The following is a 14,328-nucleotide window of genomic DNA, read 5'->3' as shown; positions in this document are numbered from 1 at the left end:
TAAACAGTTTGAGAGGGTCTGAAGGGCACTAGGATAGGGAAAGGTAAGAGTAACTATGCAAAGTGGGGGTGCATGCAGTTTCTTAGAATATGGGCATAAAGTTGAGAAGGCAATATAGTTCAACAATTATTTGTGCAATATTTACTACGTGAAAGGAATAAGATGATAACAATGTTTCAGTGAATGACAGACAGCATACTATAAAACTATAACAGCTGAAAAATTCATAGCACCTAGTCACAGAAGCCGTTGTAACATCATAGTGCAATACATTATTCATGTGAGGCTGGCAGAAACAAGCCTATGACTACCAGTTGTAGAATAGTATGGCATATGCAATTATGTACAGTAATACAACTTGCTGATAAATGACAATGTTACTGGTTAATGTATTTACTGTATCCTTACAGTGTATCACTATTTATGAAAAAGCTCACTCTAAAACAATAAGCCATGTTATGCTGGCAGAGCCTGTCTTTTGCTTACTGTGCGTGTGTGTGTGTGTGTGTGTGTGTGTGTGTGTGTGTGTGTGTGTGTGTAGTACTGAAGTTTGAACTCAGTGCCTTGCTCTTTTTTTTTTTTTGTCATAGGGCTTGAACTCTGGGCCTGGGCGCTGTCCCTGAGCTCTTCAGCTCAAGGCTAGTAGTGCTCTACCACTTGAGCCACAGAACCACTTGTGGCTTTCTGCTAGTTAATTGGAGATAAGAGTCTCATGAGTTTTCCTGCCTGGGCTGGCTTTGAATCTTGATCCTCAGATCTCAGCCTCCTAAGTAGCCAGGATGTCAGGTTTGGTGACCAGCAGTGCCTTGCTCTTGCTAGGTAGGCACTCTACCACTTGAGCCATACTTCTAGCCCTTACTGCATCTCATTTACATTAGGAGACCACACCAGTGGCTGGCTTATACCACCTAGGAGCATGTAAGCATGCTCTCTGATGTTCACACAGTGAAACTAAGGACACGCTTCTCAGACCTCATCCTGACAATTTCAGAAGCAGTCCATTTTAGAGTGACATGTGCCATTTCAGAGTGCTAACCCTAGTAAGTTCTAGCCTAGCAACCCCACCTCCATGGAAACTTTTGTGCCCACTCTAGGAAGGGGATCTAACCATTTCAGGGTCACAGTGCATCACTTCCAGGTGAGAGTGAGGGAGCAATGTGGCTTTAATGTTGATGCGCCTTCCAGGATAGGTAGGAGTTCCAGACAACAGCAACACACTGGACAATGGCCAACCTAAGGAACAGGGACACACTGGTGAAGAGGAAGAAGAGAGGAAAAGAAAAGGGACAGGCTAGGGAAAGTACCACCAAAAAGGAGAGCTTGTTCTGAGAATTTCCAGATTTGGGTTCCTTCCTTCAGCCCTTCTGGAGTGACAATGCAGCTCACACCAGGGGACAGTCAGCTCAGATGCCAGAGCTACTGCAGAGCTCTGCTTCTCAGAAGAAGGTCTCAGAGGCTCCAATATCCCAGGAGGTCTGTTACCCACAGCTCTGTGGTCTGCTCCCCTGTGCAGGCTCTTTCTAAATACATTCATCTGTCCACCCTGTACCTGCAGAGATTTCACCTCCCAGAAATGTGCTGCCTGCCATATTAAGTGGCACCTCCTTTATCTTAACCTTGATCTAGTTTTGGAGTGCTGTGAAGAATTCAAATGTTTAGGATATGGTTTGCAAATCCCTATTCCTCCCCAAAGAGTTTTATATTTTCCCTATTTCCAAGATAGCTTGTCAGCAAGCATTTTAACAACTCATCTTGAGTTCCACTCTATTATTTATTTATTTATTTATTATTTGTCAGTACTGAAGTCTGAACTAAGAAACTCACACTTACAACATGGCTTGCTTCCTTGGCTGGTGTTCTACTGAGTCATGTCTCTGTCCTAGCTTTTTGCTGGTTAACTGGAGATAGAGACCCATGGATTTTTGAACTGTGACCCTCCAGGTATCAGCCTCCTGAGTAAACTAGGACTACAGGTATGAGCCACAGGTACTTAGCTCTATTTTTTTCTTTTTCTTGCTAGTCGTGGGTCTTTCTTCTTTTCTTTTTCTTTTTGCCAGTCCTGGGGCTTGAACTCAGGGCTTAGGCACTGTCCCTGAGCTGCTTTTGCTCAAGGCTAGCACTCTACCACATGAGCCACAGCACCACTTCCAGCCTTTTCTCTGTATGTAGTACTAAGGAATCAAATCCAGGGCTTCATGCATGCTAGGCAAGCACTCTACCACTAAGCCACATTCCCAACCCTCTTTTTCCTTTTTTTTAAATTGAAACAACCTTTATTATCAGGGAAAAATAATACTTCACAGTGAACTAACCTGACCTTTAGTTCTAACTTATAAAATTAGGCTTCCAGTATCCCACAACCAGGCATTGTCCCTGCAGATGAGCCACCAACCCCGGAGAGCTCAGGCAGGATGCAGACAAGAGCTGCGGAGGCAGAACCCTCCCTAGCTTTGGCGTACCCCAGCTGGTTACTGTATATGATTTTGGTACACTGGATATGTATATATGCCAACCTGAACTAAGGAAGGGAAAGAAAAATGAGGGAGGGAGTAATAAATATGAAAAGAAATGTACTCACTACCTTATTATATAACTGTACCCCCTCTGTACATCACCTTGTCAATAAAATTTAATTAAAAAAATAAAGAACCCTCGCTAGGAACATGACAAGCTAATGGGGATACTTCAGGCCAGCTTCTATAAAAGGTCAGAGGTTCTGAATAAACTACTCTAGGGAAGTACAGTAAGTCAAAGTTGAACTGAAACAACTTTTGTCTCCAGCTATTGGTAGCCCAGCTCTTCCTTGAAAGGTGAAGTGGGGATCTGTTATACCTGTAATGCAAGGGGACCAAGTAGAAGTTGGCTAACTGCACCGCAGGCCAGAGCTACAAGAAGAGAAGGTGAAAATCAGTGGCTGCTTCTCACCAGAGCCCAACACTCCCCCATGCCTGCTCCTGCCCCAGCTCCTACACACGAAAGCTAAGTGTGGTGCCGCATGGGGAAAGGAGACGGCTATGCCATGCCAGCTGAAGGGTCGGTTCTTACATAGTAGTTGGTGATGAGGGCATCAGGATAGTCCTGGGGAAGAGAAGGGAGAATGAACACTTGCACACCCAAGCTGCTGCCCTTATCCTGCATGAGTATCACAATGGACTTTCATTCCCAGAGTACACTCCAGCCCCAAACTCCCCCGGGCTCCTTTCCTCCCTGGTCAAAGCTGGTCTTTGCACTTTACTTTTGTCTGCCTCCTTTCCCCTTGCCAGCAGCAATCCACTCACCCGCTGTAGTTTGGCCCAGTTGTCCTGGGCTGACAGTCCATTGAATGCCCCTACCAGGGGGAGGAAGCAACCCAGAAAGCATGGGGCAAAGCCCCCCTAGGGAAGAGAAGGTAGAACTCCTTAAGCACCCCACCATTCCCAGGCGCACCTTCCCCAACTCTTTTCTCCTTTGTTCACCTGATCCAACAACATCTTCTTAAGCGCATCCACCTTGGTTGTGCCAGGGATGAACCGATCCAAAACCTTGTACCAACCTCCTACAACAGGGCCCTGAAAATAAACCCCAGACAGGGCTGCAGGACGCAGCGAGGGACATTTATTTTCCTATGGCAAAGCTCTGCTCCCAGGCATTAGAAACCAAATCCAGGGGAGGCAGATACTGGGACAGAAAGAGGGGGCAGGCCAAGGTAGGTGTGTGAGGCTAAGGAAAGCTACAGGAGGGCGGGAAGTGAATTCCACTGCCCAGTGTACTGAGGTACTGCTGCAAGCAGAACTTACCACAAAGCCACAGCCCAGGGTTGCCATGGTCAGGGTGCGGCCTGTCTGGTGTTCCTGCAGACCCCGCTTCTCCACGAGCTGCTGTGAGATAATGTCACCTAGGCCCATCAGGGACCCTGTGCAGGATACACAAGAGGTGTCAGAATCTCTCCCGGAAGGGAAGTCTGCTGACTGAATGAGGCTCTGGCACTGCGCCCCAGGCTTCATTCTAGCCAATGATCAGCCCCTTCCTGCTGCTTCAGAGCCCTCCAGTCCTGCAGGATGATAACACGGCATGTGTGTCCGGATAGAAATGGGATGGATAGACCAGGACTCAAGAACTCTGAATTGTGTGGTAACAAACAAACAACCTGCAGATAGCAAGAGAACCTAAGCTCCCAGGGCTGAGAACTCTTGGCTGTCAGGAGTGAAAGGGCCTTCCAGATTATTTCATCCATGGGGGCTGGGAATATGGCCTAGTGGCAAAAGTGCTTGCCTCGTACAGATTATTTCATCCCCACACTGATTTTTTTTTTTTTTTGCCAGTTCTGGGGCTTGAACTTAGGGCCTAGGCACTGTCCCTGAGCCTCTCAGTGCTCAAGGATAGCACTCTACCAGTTGAGGCACAGTACCTCTTTCGGCCTTTTCCGTTTGTATGGTACTGAGGAATTGAACCCAGGGCTTCATGCATGCTAGGCAAGCACTCTACCACTAAGCAACCTTCCCAGCCCCGCCCCTCCCCCCCCCCACTGATTTTTGAGATGTGAAAATGAAAGTCTGAGATCTCAGATAACCAATAAATGCCAAGCCTGAGTGGTCTGTCTCCTAGAAACTATCCTTCCTAGTTCTAGAAAGAATGTTATATACTGTCTCTAGGTCATATGCACAATAGCAAGAAATCCTGTTTCTTTTCCTCTGGCCAATGTGCTTCCCTTTAGACCTGAGGTCTCCATTTGCACCGTAGCAAGGATAACTCTTTTCCTAAAACGTGAATGCTCGAATGGGCCCAAGCAGAAAGATGATTTAATGAGATGGTAAGAGACTCCTCAAGGAAGAGTCCTAGGCACCGATCCATGCCATCAACCCAAACCAAGACTCTCACACTGAGTTGGCAACAGGGATTCGCATCATCCTCCCCCACCACACTGCCCTCACTGCACGGACGCTCGGCTCCAAGCAGCCCTATGCTGCTTCCCTCCTCAGAAACCAAGACAGAGCTGTCACTATTTTCAGAGACCCAGTCAGTCATGGTGGCGCGACAGTTTCTAGCAAAGACACTCACACAGGCCGCTTGGGAGTAGCCATATGATCTCCAGCTTACCCATGTATCCCACTGCGTAATGAGAGCCCTCTCCAGTCCCGAAGCTGTCTGTCCCCATGCCCTCAATTATCCCTGAGCAAACATATCCTTCAACCCCGGACCTCAGTCCAGAGCTGGTGCTGACGTGCACTCAGGCTGTGCACTTTCTGCTGTGTCTCCCTCCGTCCCGTTCCCCCCCTCCCCCGCAGCCTCTGAGCAGCCCTGCCCCTGAGCAGCCTAGGCAGAGGCAGCTAGGGAAAGTGGGGAGCCAGGGATGGGGATAGTCACCCCCAGGTAACCGCCCTGGGATACCCTGGCAGGCTCATCAAGACAATCCTGCCTCACTTCCCCCTGAAGCTCCCAAAGTGGCTCTTCTCAGAACACATGGCCTCAGCAGGCAAGAATTCCAGAACCTTTAGTCCCCTTTTATTTCCCATCACACCCAACCAAGTCCTTGCTAGGTGCTCAGAAAATCAAAGGAAAAATGTCAAGTGTAAGGCTCCAAACATAGGACTACCCTGGGAAAAGGTGTGAGGATTCTAAGGCCTGGGGCTGGGGGTGTGGCTCAGGTGGTAGAGCGCCAGCCGAAGAGCACAAGCATCACATACCAAGTTTGAATCCTGGTTGAGGGGGAGGATTCTAAGCCAGGTGGGAAGAACAACACTCAGGCTCAGGTAATGGGATAATGGAGAGCTGAGTTTATTCCCTCCACCCAAACAGCACTTCCCTGTGCCCCACCCGTTGAGGCCAGACTGGCAGAGAGAGGCGTGAACCCAGAAGGCTGAGGCACTGGGTAAGAACTTAGGCTCATGACTACAGATTATAGACTCTCCAATCCCCACTGAAGCTCCCTGAAGTTGGTGGCTACATGTTCTTAAGGAAAGCACCCCTGAGAGACGGATAGGAGTGAAGCTGGGATCAACTTGGACCAAAGAGGCAAGAAGTTCAGGGCATTCCCAGTGTAAGCTGAGATGAGTTCAGAGACCAGTGGGCATCCCCAGTCTCCTGCCCAAGCAAGGTCCCAAAGGGCCCATATATCAAAGATGCTTCCTGAACAGATGCACTTCCTATCTCTTTACTCTTCAGAATTTCACTTTTGTTCCTTGACACCTTGTATGTGTGCAGGTGGGGCAGGGACAATGTTCCTGAGAAAGAAACAAGAGTGCTGTGTTCTACTTTTCAGTCAGACAAGAAATTAAATGTACACCGGATATTGGTGGTTCACGCCTGTAATCCTAGCTGCTCGAGAGGCTGAGATCTCATGATTGAAGTTGGAAAATAGCCTGAGAAGACAAATCCATAAGACTCTCATTTCCAGTTGTGGGGCTTGAACTCAGGGCCCATGGCTAGTGCTCTACAACTCGAGCTACAACATCAATTCCAGTCTTTTTTTGCCAATCCTCTGTCTTGGACTTGGGGCCTGAGTACTGTCCCTGGCTTCATTTTGCTCAAGGTTAGTGCTCTACCACTTGAGCCACAGCGCCACTTCTTGCCTTTTCTGTTTATGTGGTACTGAGGAATTGAACCCAGGCCTTTATGCATGATAGACAAGCACTCAACCACTAAGCCACATTCCCAGCCCCTGGGCATATTTGGTTCTTCTGGATCTTTCAATGCTCTGGCTCTCTTCTCCTTGGACTCAGGAGTTGGGACTGAAGGCCTGCAGACACGTAATATCCAGAGTCCTGAGGGTACAGGAAAAGATGCTACTGGGCAGTTATGCCCCAATGCCAGGCTGGGCACAGAGCCTAGCGAGCGGACACTGGCGTGGGTGTGACATCATGCCCCTGGGTAGATGCCAGTTATCATGACATCACTGTCCACTGGATCTGGAGGTGGGGGAAGAGAAGCCTGCCTCTGGGAACCATCCCCTACCCACCAGTGGAAAAGCCCCAACTACTTACAAGGCCTGTATGGAACAAATTCTGTAGTGATATGGGAACTGTGCTCCACTGGCGTGTGTGTGTGTGCGCGCGCGCACTGATCCTCCAGTATGAACTCAGGGCCTCAGGTCTGTACCTGAGCTTTTTCTGCTCAAGGGTATTAGTCCTTTCCCACTTGAGCCACAGATTCATTTCTGGGTTTTTGAGTGGTTAATTGGAGGCCCATAAGACTTGCTTTGAACTGTGATCCTCCTAACTAACTAGGATTACAAGTGTGAGCCACAGGTACCCAGCTTCCCTGTGATCTAGCCCAGGGCCCAGGGAAAGCTGAAGCCTAAGAGGGAAGGGAAAACACATTCCTTGGGATGGGTCTGAATGTTGTCCTTACTCCTGGTCTTAATTCTCTCTTGTTGTTACAGATTAAGACAGAATGGATAGTTCAAGCGCCTTGGCTGAAACCACATGAGATCACACCCGGGGCCAAGCAGTCTCAAGTACAGGGCAGTGCAGTAGGTAGTGCCCTGGGTTCTAATGACAGCTCCATTACTGACAATGTGAGACTTCAGTGTATATCACTCCCTGTTTCTGACTCAGTTTCCTTTCCTGTACTATTGGGCTAAACTGGATCATCTCCAATACCTGTTTGGTTCATCTAATTCAGGTTCCAGGAAAACCAGGAGTTCAGCTGTTCCCATAGTAGGGGCCAGTTGCTTAAGATGGATGGATCTAGCTGGGCCTTTGGCCTGCGGGTGACGGAGGGGCCCTCCAGAGAGGAAGGGATAAGGGTGACTCAGACTCTACAGAACACACAGTCAACCTCTCCCCACATCAACTGTTCCTGACTTTAGCTTGGCCCAGATTGATAAATTAGACACTTCCGTTGAACCCTTTTAGGTTTTGTTCCAGCTGTAGCTGCAGTTCAACCTAACAGACCCTTGCTTAGGCTCATACCACCTCACTATTGTGAGGTATTTAGTGACTGTATGCAATGAAGTAGTGGAGGAGAACTAATGTTCTTCAGGGCAAAAGTTTGACCAATGTGGGAAAGAGGCTGGTGGATTAAGGTGTCATCTTTTCTCTAAAAAGGACTATTTATCCTAAAAAAAAAAAAAAAAAAAAGATTTCAAAGAGCTTCTTGATCAGTTCCAAGAAATAAAGCCACTAGTAGCCCTGAAGAGTGGCCAATTTCTAAATGTACTCTTTTTTTTTTTTTTTTTCCCAGTCCTGGGGCTTGGACTCAGGGCCTGAGCACTGTCCCTGGCTTCTTTTTGCTCAAGGCTAGCACTCTGCCACTTGAGCCGCAGCGCCACTTCTGGCCATTTTCTGTATATGTGGTGCTGGGGAATCGAACCAAGGGCTTCATGTATTCAAGGAAAGCGCTCTTGCCACTAGGCCATATCCCCAGCCCTCTAAATGTACTCTTACATCGGTTCTTCCTCTTTCTTTCTGTGGGATTCCTACTCCTTAACAAAGACTTTAGGATCTTCGTTTTGGAACACCAAAGTAAAGATATTATCCATTTTCACATTTATGCTATAAAAAGTATATAAAAAGTAGTTTGTTGCCAGGCAATTATGGCTCATGCTTATAATCCTAGCTATTCAGAGGGCTGAGGCCTGAGGATCATGGTTTGAAGGAAGCCCAGGCAGGAATGTTCATGAGACTCATCTCCAATTAACCATTCTGGCATTAAAAAATGCCAGAAGTGGAGCTGTGGCTTAAGTGGTAGAGCACTAGCCTTGAGGGGGAAAAAACAAACAAAAACCCTCAGAGGCATTACCTAGGCACTGAGTTCAAGTCCCAGAACCTGTACACACACACACACACACACACACACACACACACACACACACACTTGAGCTTTTAAGTTTATTGTATGTTTTGTTTTTTGTTGCTGATACTGGGTCTTGAAGTCAGGACCTGGGTGCTGTCCCTCAGCTTTTTCCCTCGTCTGGTTCTCTACCATTTGAGCTACAGCTCCACTTCCAGCTCCTTGCTAGTTGACTGGAAATTAGAGCCCAGACTTATCTGCTCCATCTGGCTTCCAATCTCGATCCTCAAACCTCAGCCTCCTAATTAAAGGCATGAGCCACCTATGCTTGGCTAACTATTGTGAATTTTTTAAATCATCAAAGCCTCTTCACAGAGGTAATTCTTACACTGACCTTGTAAGGTCAGAGAACTCGGCTCAAGTTCTAAATTAGGGAACTGAGGCCCAGAGGGGTTTATTGACTTGTACCAATTAAGGCAACTATTAAGTGCTATGGCTCTGAGATCCAAATCTTGGTCTTCTAAGTCCAAGTCTGAACCCTGTTCTGTTTTCCAGAATGATGAGCGATCCCATGGGACTTCCGGAACTGCTATGTTGGAGTCCAAAAATGGCCCAGTGAGTTAAACCCACTTCCTCTCTCTAGTTGCAGGTTGGCCCACATACACTGACTAAGTAGCAAGGAAGAAAATGTCTGAAAGGCTTGAAAAAGTCTAAGAAAAAGTGGCAGAAGGCTACAGGTTGTTTTAGGTCTGAACTGGGATGTCAGCACGGCCTCAGGATTGGGAATCTGATGCCAAAGGGCCTGAGCACAGACAGACCAAATCCCCACTCAGTCTCATTTCTGTGTTTGGGCCCCCTTGGAGCTTTCATTCTTACCTTTTTTTAGCTACAGATCCCTTGGGTAGGAAAACATAAGGACTATGCCTCCCTCCCTATTCTGAATGGCCATGATGGGGAACCTTCCATCTGGCAGTGATGGGCCCTGAGGGAATCTGAGGCTGGGCACAGGGCCCGGCGTGTCAGTTCCCATCACAGCCACACAGTCCAGCATGAGTCACCACACACACAGCCAGGTGAGTCATGCAGGCTGACCGACACTCTGAGGACAGAACAAGAGGTGGTTGGGCCCAGGAGATGGGAAAGGGGTGAGAGAGAGGAAAAGAGTCCATCGCCTGGCCAGTGAGCCAGTGAGGGTGGTTTCTAGTATTGACGTAGGACGATTCTGGTGAGAGAATCCCTATTCCATTCCAGCTTTCAGTTGCCTCCCATCCCTCCCCAAAAGTCCTCTAAACATTGGCTAGACCCCATTTTAACATGACCACTTTTTGCAGTTGCCTTCATGGTCAGAGGCCTGCTGATGCTTCCCCTACCAAACTTATCTATCTCTGGTCCATCTTCTTGAAGAGTGGAATCTGGGTTACCTTTTCAAGGTTGCTACTCCACTACTGGACTTGGAGTTAAAGAAAACCCTTGGTCCAGATGCCGATGGCTCACACCTGTAATCCTAGCTACTTGGCAGGCTGAGATCTGAGGATCACGGTTCAAAGCCAACCCCGGGAAGGAAAATCTGTGAGACTCTTATCTCCAATTAGCCACCAGAAAAACAAGCAATGGAGCTGTGGCTCAAAGTAGTAGAGTACCAGCCTTGAGAAAAAGAGCTCAGAGATAGCGTCCAGGCCCTGAGTTCAAGCCTCACAAAAACAAAACAAGGGCTGGGAATATGGCCTAGTGGCAAGAGTGCTTGCCTCCTATACATGAAGCCCTGGGTTCAATTCCCCAGCACCACATATATAGAAAATGGCCAGAAGTGGTGCTGTGGCTCAAGTGGCAGAGTGCTAGCCTTGAGCAAAAAGAAGCCAGGGACAGTGCTCAGACCCTAAGTCTAAGGCCCAGGACTGGCAAAAATAAAAAAAATAAAGAAAACAAAACAAAAACCCTTGATTGATATATTGTTTAGGGAGACACACATAGGTAACAAATGATAAGAAAAACAAATGGGTGATGAAAAACTCAGCAAAGTAGTAATCTCTTGGAATATATGAATCAGGAAGAGGTGCTTAATAGGTCCTAAAGCTGGTTACTGATTCTGAATTACTGTTTTAGTATCATTTAAATTGCAGATGTATGGGTATTTACAATAAAAGTAAAATAAAACTGGAGTAAAAGTCTTAATTTCAGCACTTGTTAAGTGTGTTAACATGGATCCAAGTGATTCTAATCCACAGACTTTGTGGAGTGATTATGACACAATGTCTACAACAGTGCATTGAAGCTGGGTGCTGGTGGCACATGTTTGTAATCCTAGCTACTCAGGAAGCTGAGATATGAGGATCACAGTTCCAAGCTAGCTGGGGCAGGAGACTCTTATTTCCAATTAACTACCAAGAAGCTGGAGGTAGAACTGTGGCTTAAGTGGTAGAGTGCTTACCTTGAGCAAAAAAGCTCAGGGACAGCGCCCAGGCACTGAATTCAAGCCCTAAGACTAAGGCAGGATAAATTAGAGAAAATGAAGCCTGGTGAAGGCAATTCAGAAACTAGGTAGTTAAAACCAGAAGTGCCATTTATGCTCCAAAGAAAAGCAACAGGATGCATTCCTTCCTGAGAAATGCATTTCTCACCCCAAGAATTAACATTTGGCAAGACGAGAGAGATGCTCCCCCAAAATGTAAGCAACTTCCTACCCAAAATGTAGACAATAGGATGCCTTCCTTATCTCAAGGATAAGAATCTGTTTTATGGCAGGATGCATTCTTACCAGGAAGAAATGCTCCAAACATCCAGAAAGTTCGAAAGTGTAATAACACCAAGAGTGATTGACAGCAAAGATAAACTCCTATCTTTTCCTATCTTTAAATCAGACCGTCTGCCTTTACCATATAAATATCCTTGACAGCCAAATAGCTGTATCTCTCTCTCCCTTTGAGAGCACTCACATTCTGTTAGTGTGCCTTCTTTCTGCTTGCTTCTCGCCTGCTTGCCTGCTTACTTACTCATTCAATAAAGCTCTGCCAAGATTTCCTACCGTTGTGACTTGTCCAGAAATTCTTATTCTGTGATCGAAATCAAGGACCCTAAGTGAAGTCTACTTTTAAAGGGAAACTTCACTTTCACCTGCATTGGGTGATAGGACTGGTGCACGTGCGCATGTGTGTGTGTGTATACATGCACACAACAAGTGCTTTGCATACTATAAAATGTTATAGGAGTTAGATTCCAATTTAGGGCCCCTTGGGGCAATGCCTTTATTTTTAAGGATGGATTGTTCAGCTTTTTTCAAATCGTATTCACAGCTAGGCCAACTATGCAAACCCTTTAAAATGAGCTTTGGGAACTCACCGTCCAAAACAGTGGGATAAGTGATAGCCAACCCTTGCAGGAGGCTGAATAGGATCAGGAAATGAAATGAATGTCCTCTGACTCCCAAATCAGCCTGTTCTGGTCCTATTCTGGTCCCAGAGACACTCACCAGCTGTCAGGACCTGGACTTTCCACGGATGCGCAGCTAGGGCCCTCTGGTATGCCCTCCAGAGTGCCATGCTTCCTGTCAAGCCGAAAGGAGAGGGTCACTCCCACTGCCCCTGTCCACAATCAAAACCACACCTGACTCTCTCTCGTGTTGTTCACCCTTTCTTCCTCTCTCCACTTCCGTGTGGGAAGTGGCCTCACGAGGGACACTTCCCGGACAGCATCCTGCCACAGGACCACCTTAGATAACTGAGGAAGGCTGTGGGCAGCTGTGGACCCCGGTGGCGACCTCCAGGCCCTAAGCTGGGCCGAGGCTTCCGGTGCCGGGTGGGACTCTAGCCTCCACCTGGAGCTGGGGCTCCCAGAAAAGTGATAGCAGTTGCTACATTTAATCTCGGTCGGAACTAAATCACATTCGTCCTGAGTGCAACCCTGCATTAGAAACTGCCCGCCACCGCCAGGGCCTGGAAGGGCCCCAGGGATTGCAGGCGGACTGGGGTGGAGCGCGGCAAGCCAGGCATCAGAGACCACCCGTCACTCACCTGAGGACGAGCTGGGCCGGCGTAGCCCCGCCCACCCACGTGACCGGAGCTGGCCCGCCGACTTCCGCCTCAAACCCCACCCCTTCCCCAGCCGCTCTGGTAAGGGGCCCAGCCTCACCGTCCAGCTCCTCCTTCCCCCGAGGTGGCCAAGGAGCTCATGTCCTCTTAATCGAAGGCGTTCTTTGAAACGAATAACCAATAACCAAGGGCTTGTCTCTAGGTTGGCCCCAATTGTAAGCTCCAGAATTGGTGGAACTAGGTCTCGTTCATTTTTTTTTTTTTTGCCAGTCCTGGGGCCTGAGCACTGTCCCTGGTTTCTTTTGATCAAGGCTAACACTCTATCACTTGAGCCACAGCGCCACTTCTGGCTTTTTCCACTTACGTGGTGCTGAGGAATCAAACCCAGGGCTTCCTGCATGCTAGGCAAGCACTCGTTAACGCTAAGCCACATTCCCAGCCCATGTTTGCCTTCTTTATACTAAGCATTTGGGTGCTTTGCCCACCAGCCCCCTTTAGAAATGTTCCACAGGCCTTGTGGAAAGCACTGACCTGCAGAAGTGAGTTTAGGTGCTGGCTTGGTAATATCAGGCCTTGCAGTTCCAGTCACTAGACTGGAACTAAAGCATCCTTGTCTGAAGTATGGAGTTGGTCTTACATTGGCTCCCCCGTTTCAATAACGGGTTCTAGTACCTTAAGATTCATTTTAAACATGGGCTCATAACTATTTGAAAACCAGTAGACTAGGTATTTTTTGTTGTTTTTTCAGGTGGGGGCAAGGTCTTGAGTACTGACTGAATGAGCAAACTAATGCCCTTTGAGCTGTAATACCTACAGTTCTAACATAGTACATCTTATGGGATGGTGTGAATTTCTAAATACCTCTGACAGCTGGTTTATCAGGCTGGCAGGAGCCCAAGTCTTTCAAGTTCTCCACTTGCCTACCTCCAACCCTGTAGATTATGGCAGGGAGAATCCTGCTGCATAAGCTGAAGAATGAGTAAGGACAGAGGAGAATCTAGTGTCACAGCATTTAGAAGATTCCTAGATTGAAATGTCCATGCTAGAGTTAATCATAGTATTTTCAATAGGAGACCAAATACAGAACACTGGAAAAGTTTTGTGTTTGGTTTTTGTTTTTTTTTGGGGGGGTGTCAAACTTTGGATTCAAATCCCAGTATCAGTACTTATTAGTTATGTAACTTTGTTTACAATGTTTAACTTCCAAATCTTTTTTTTTGGGGGGGGGGGGCCAGTCCTGGTATTTGGACCCAGGGCCTGAGCACTGTCCCTGGCTTCTTTTTGCTCAAGGCTAGCATTCTACCACTTGAACCACAGCTCCACTTCTGGGTTTTCCTATATATGTGGTGCTGAGGAATCCAACCCAGGGCTTCACGTAAATGAGGCAAGCACTCTACCACTAGGTCATATTTCCAGCCCCAAATCTAATCCTTATTATAAAGTAAAACAGCAATTCCTATTTCATTAGACTAAGGAAAATATGTAAATGCCAGGTATCTGTGGCTCACACCTGTAATCCTAACTTCTCAGGGGGCTGAGATCTGAAGATGGGAGGTTGGAAGCCAGCCTGGGCAGAAAAGTTCAAGACTAATTT

At 47.4% G+C, this 14,328-nt stretch overlaps 1 protein-coding gene across 1 annotated transcript; it reads right to left on the bottom strand.

Annotated features, from left to right (window-relative positions):
• Positions 1–675: 675 nt before the first annotated feature.
• On the bottom strand, positions 676–12,759 carry Mpv17 (mitochondrial inner membrane protein MPV17). Its single transcript, XM_048353250.1, has 8 exons — positions 12,717–12,759; positions 12,176–12,250; positions 3,777–3,892; positions 3,456–3,548; positions 3,279–3,374; positions 3,046–3,078; positions 2,833–2,885; positions 676–1,233 (listed from the first exon to the last, which is right to left on the bottom strand). The coding sequence occupies exons 2-8, from the start codon at positions 12,243–12,245 to the stop codon at positions 1,164–1,166; spliced, it is 531 nt and encodes a 176-aa protein (XP_048209207.1). The 5' UTR covers positions 12,246–12,250; positions 12,717–12,759; the 3' UTR covers positions 676–1,163.
• Positions 12,760–14,328: the final 1,569 nt, after the last annotated feature.

This window comes from Perognathus longimembris, chromosome 8 (assembly GCF_023159225.1).
Source record: "Perognathus longimembris pacificus isolate PPM17 chromosome 8, ASM2315922v1, whole genome shotgun sequence".
NCBI lineage: Eukaryota > Metazoa > Chordata > Mammalia > Rodentia > Heteromyidae > Perognathus > Perognathus longimembris.
The sequence above is the reverse complement of the archived record's forward strand: the minus strand, read 5'-3'. Positions and strand labels throughout refer to the sequence as shown.

What these genes read in the sequence shown, in the direction of transcription:
- Mpv17 (XM_048353250.1), bottom strand. Translation starts at nt 12,245, where the DNA reads ATGGCACTCTGGAGGGCATACCAGAGGGCCCTAGCTGCGCATCCGTGG. An exon ending in CCCTGGGCTGTGGCTTTGTG is followed by an intron (nt 3,549 to 3,776) that starts GTAAGTTCTGCT and finishes GTTTATTTTCAG; the next exon opens with GGCCCTGTTGTAGGAGGTTG. An exon ending in ACTGGGCCAAACTACAGCGG is followed by an intron (nt 3,079 to 3,278) that starts GTGAGTGGATTG and finishes TCTCTTCCCCAG; the next exon opens with GACTATCCTGATGCCCTCAT.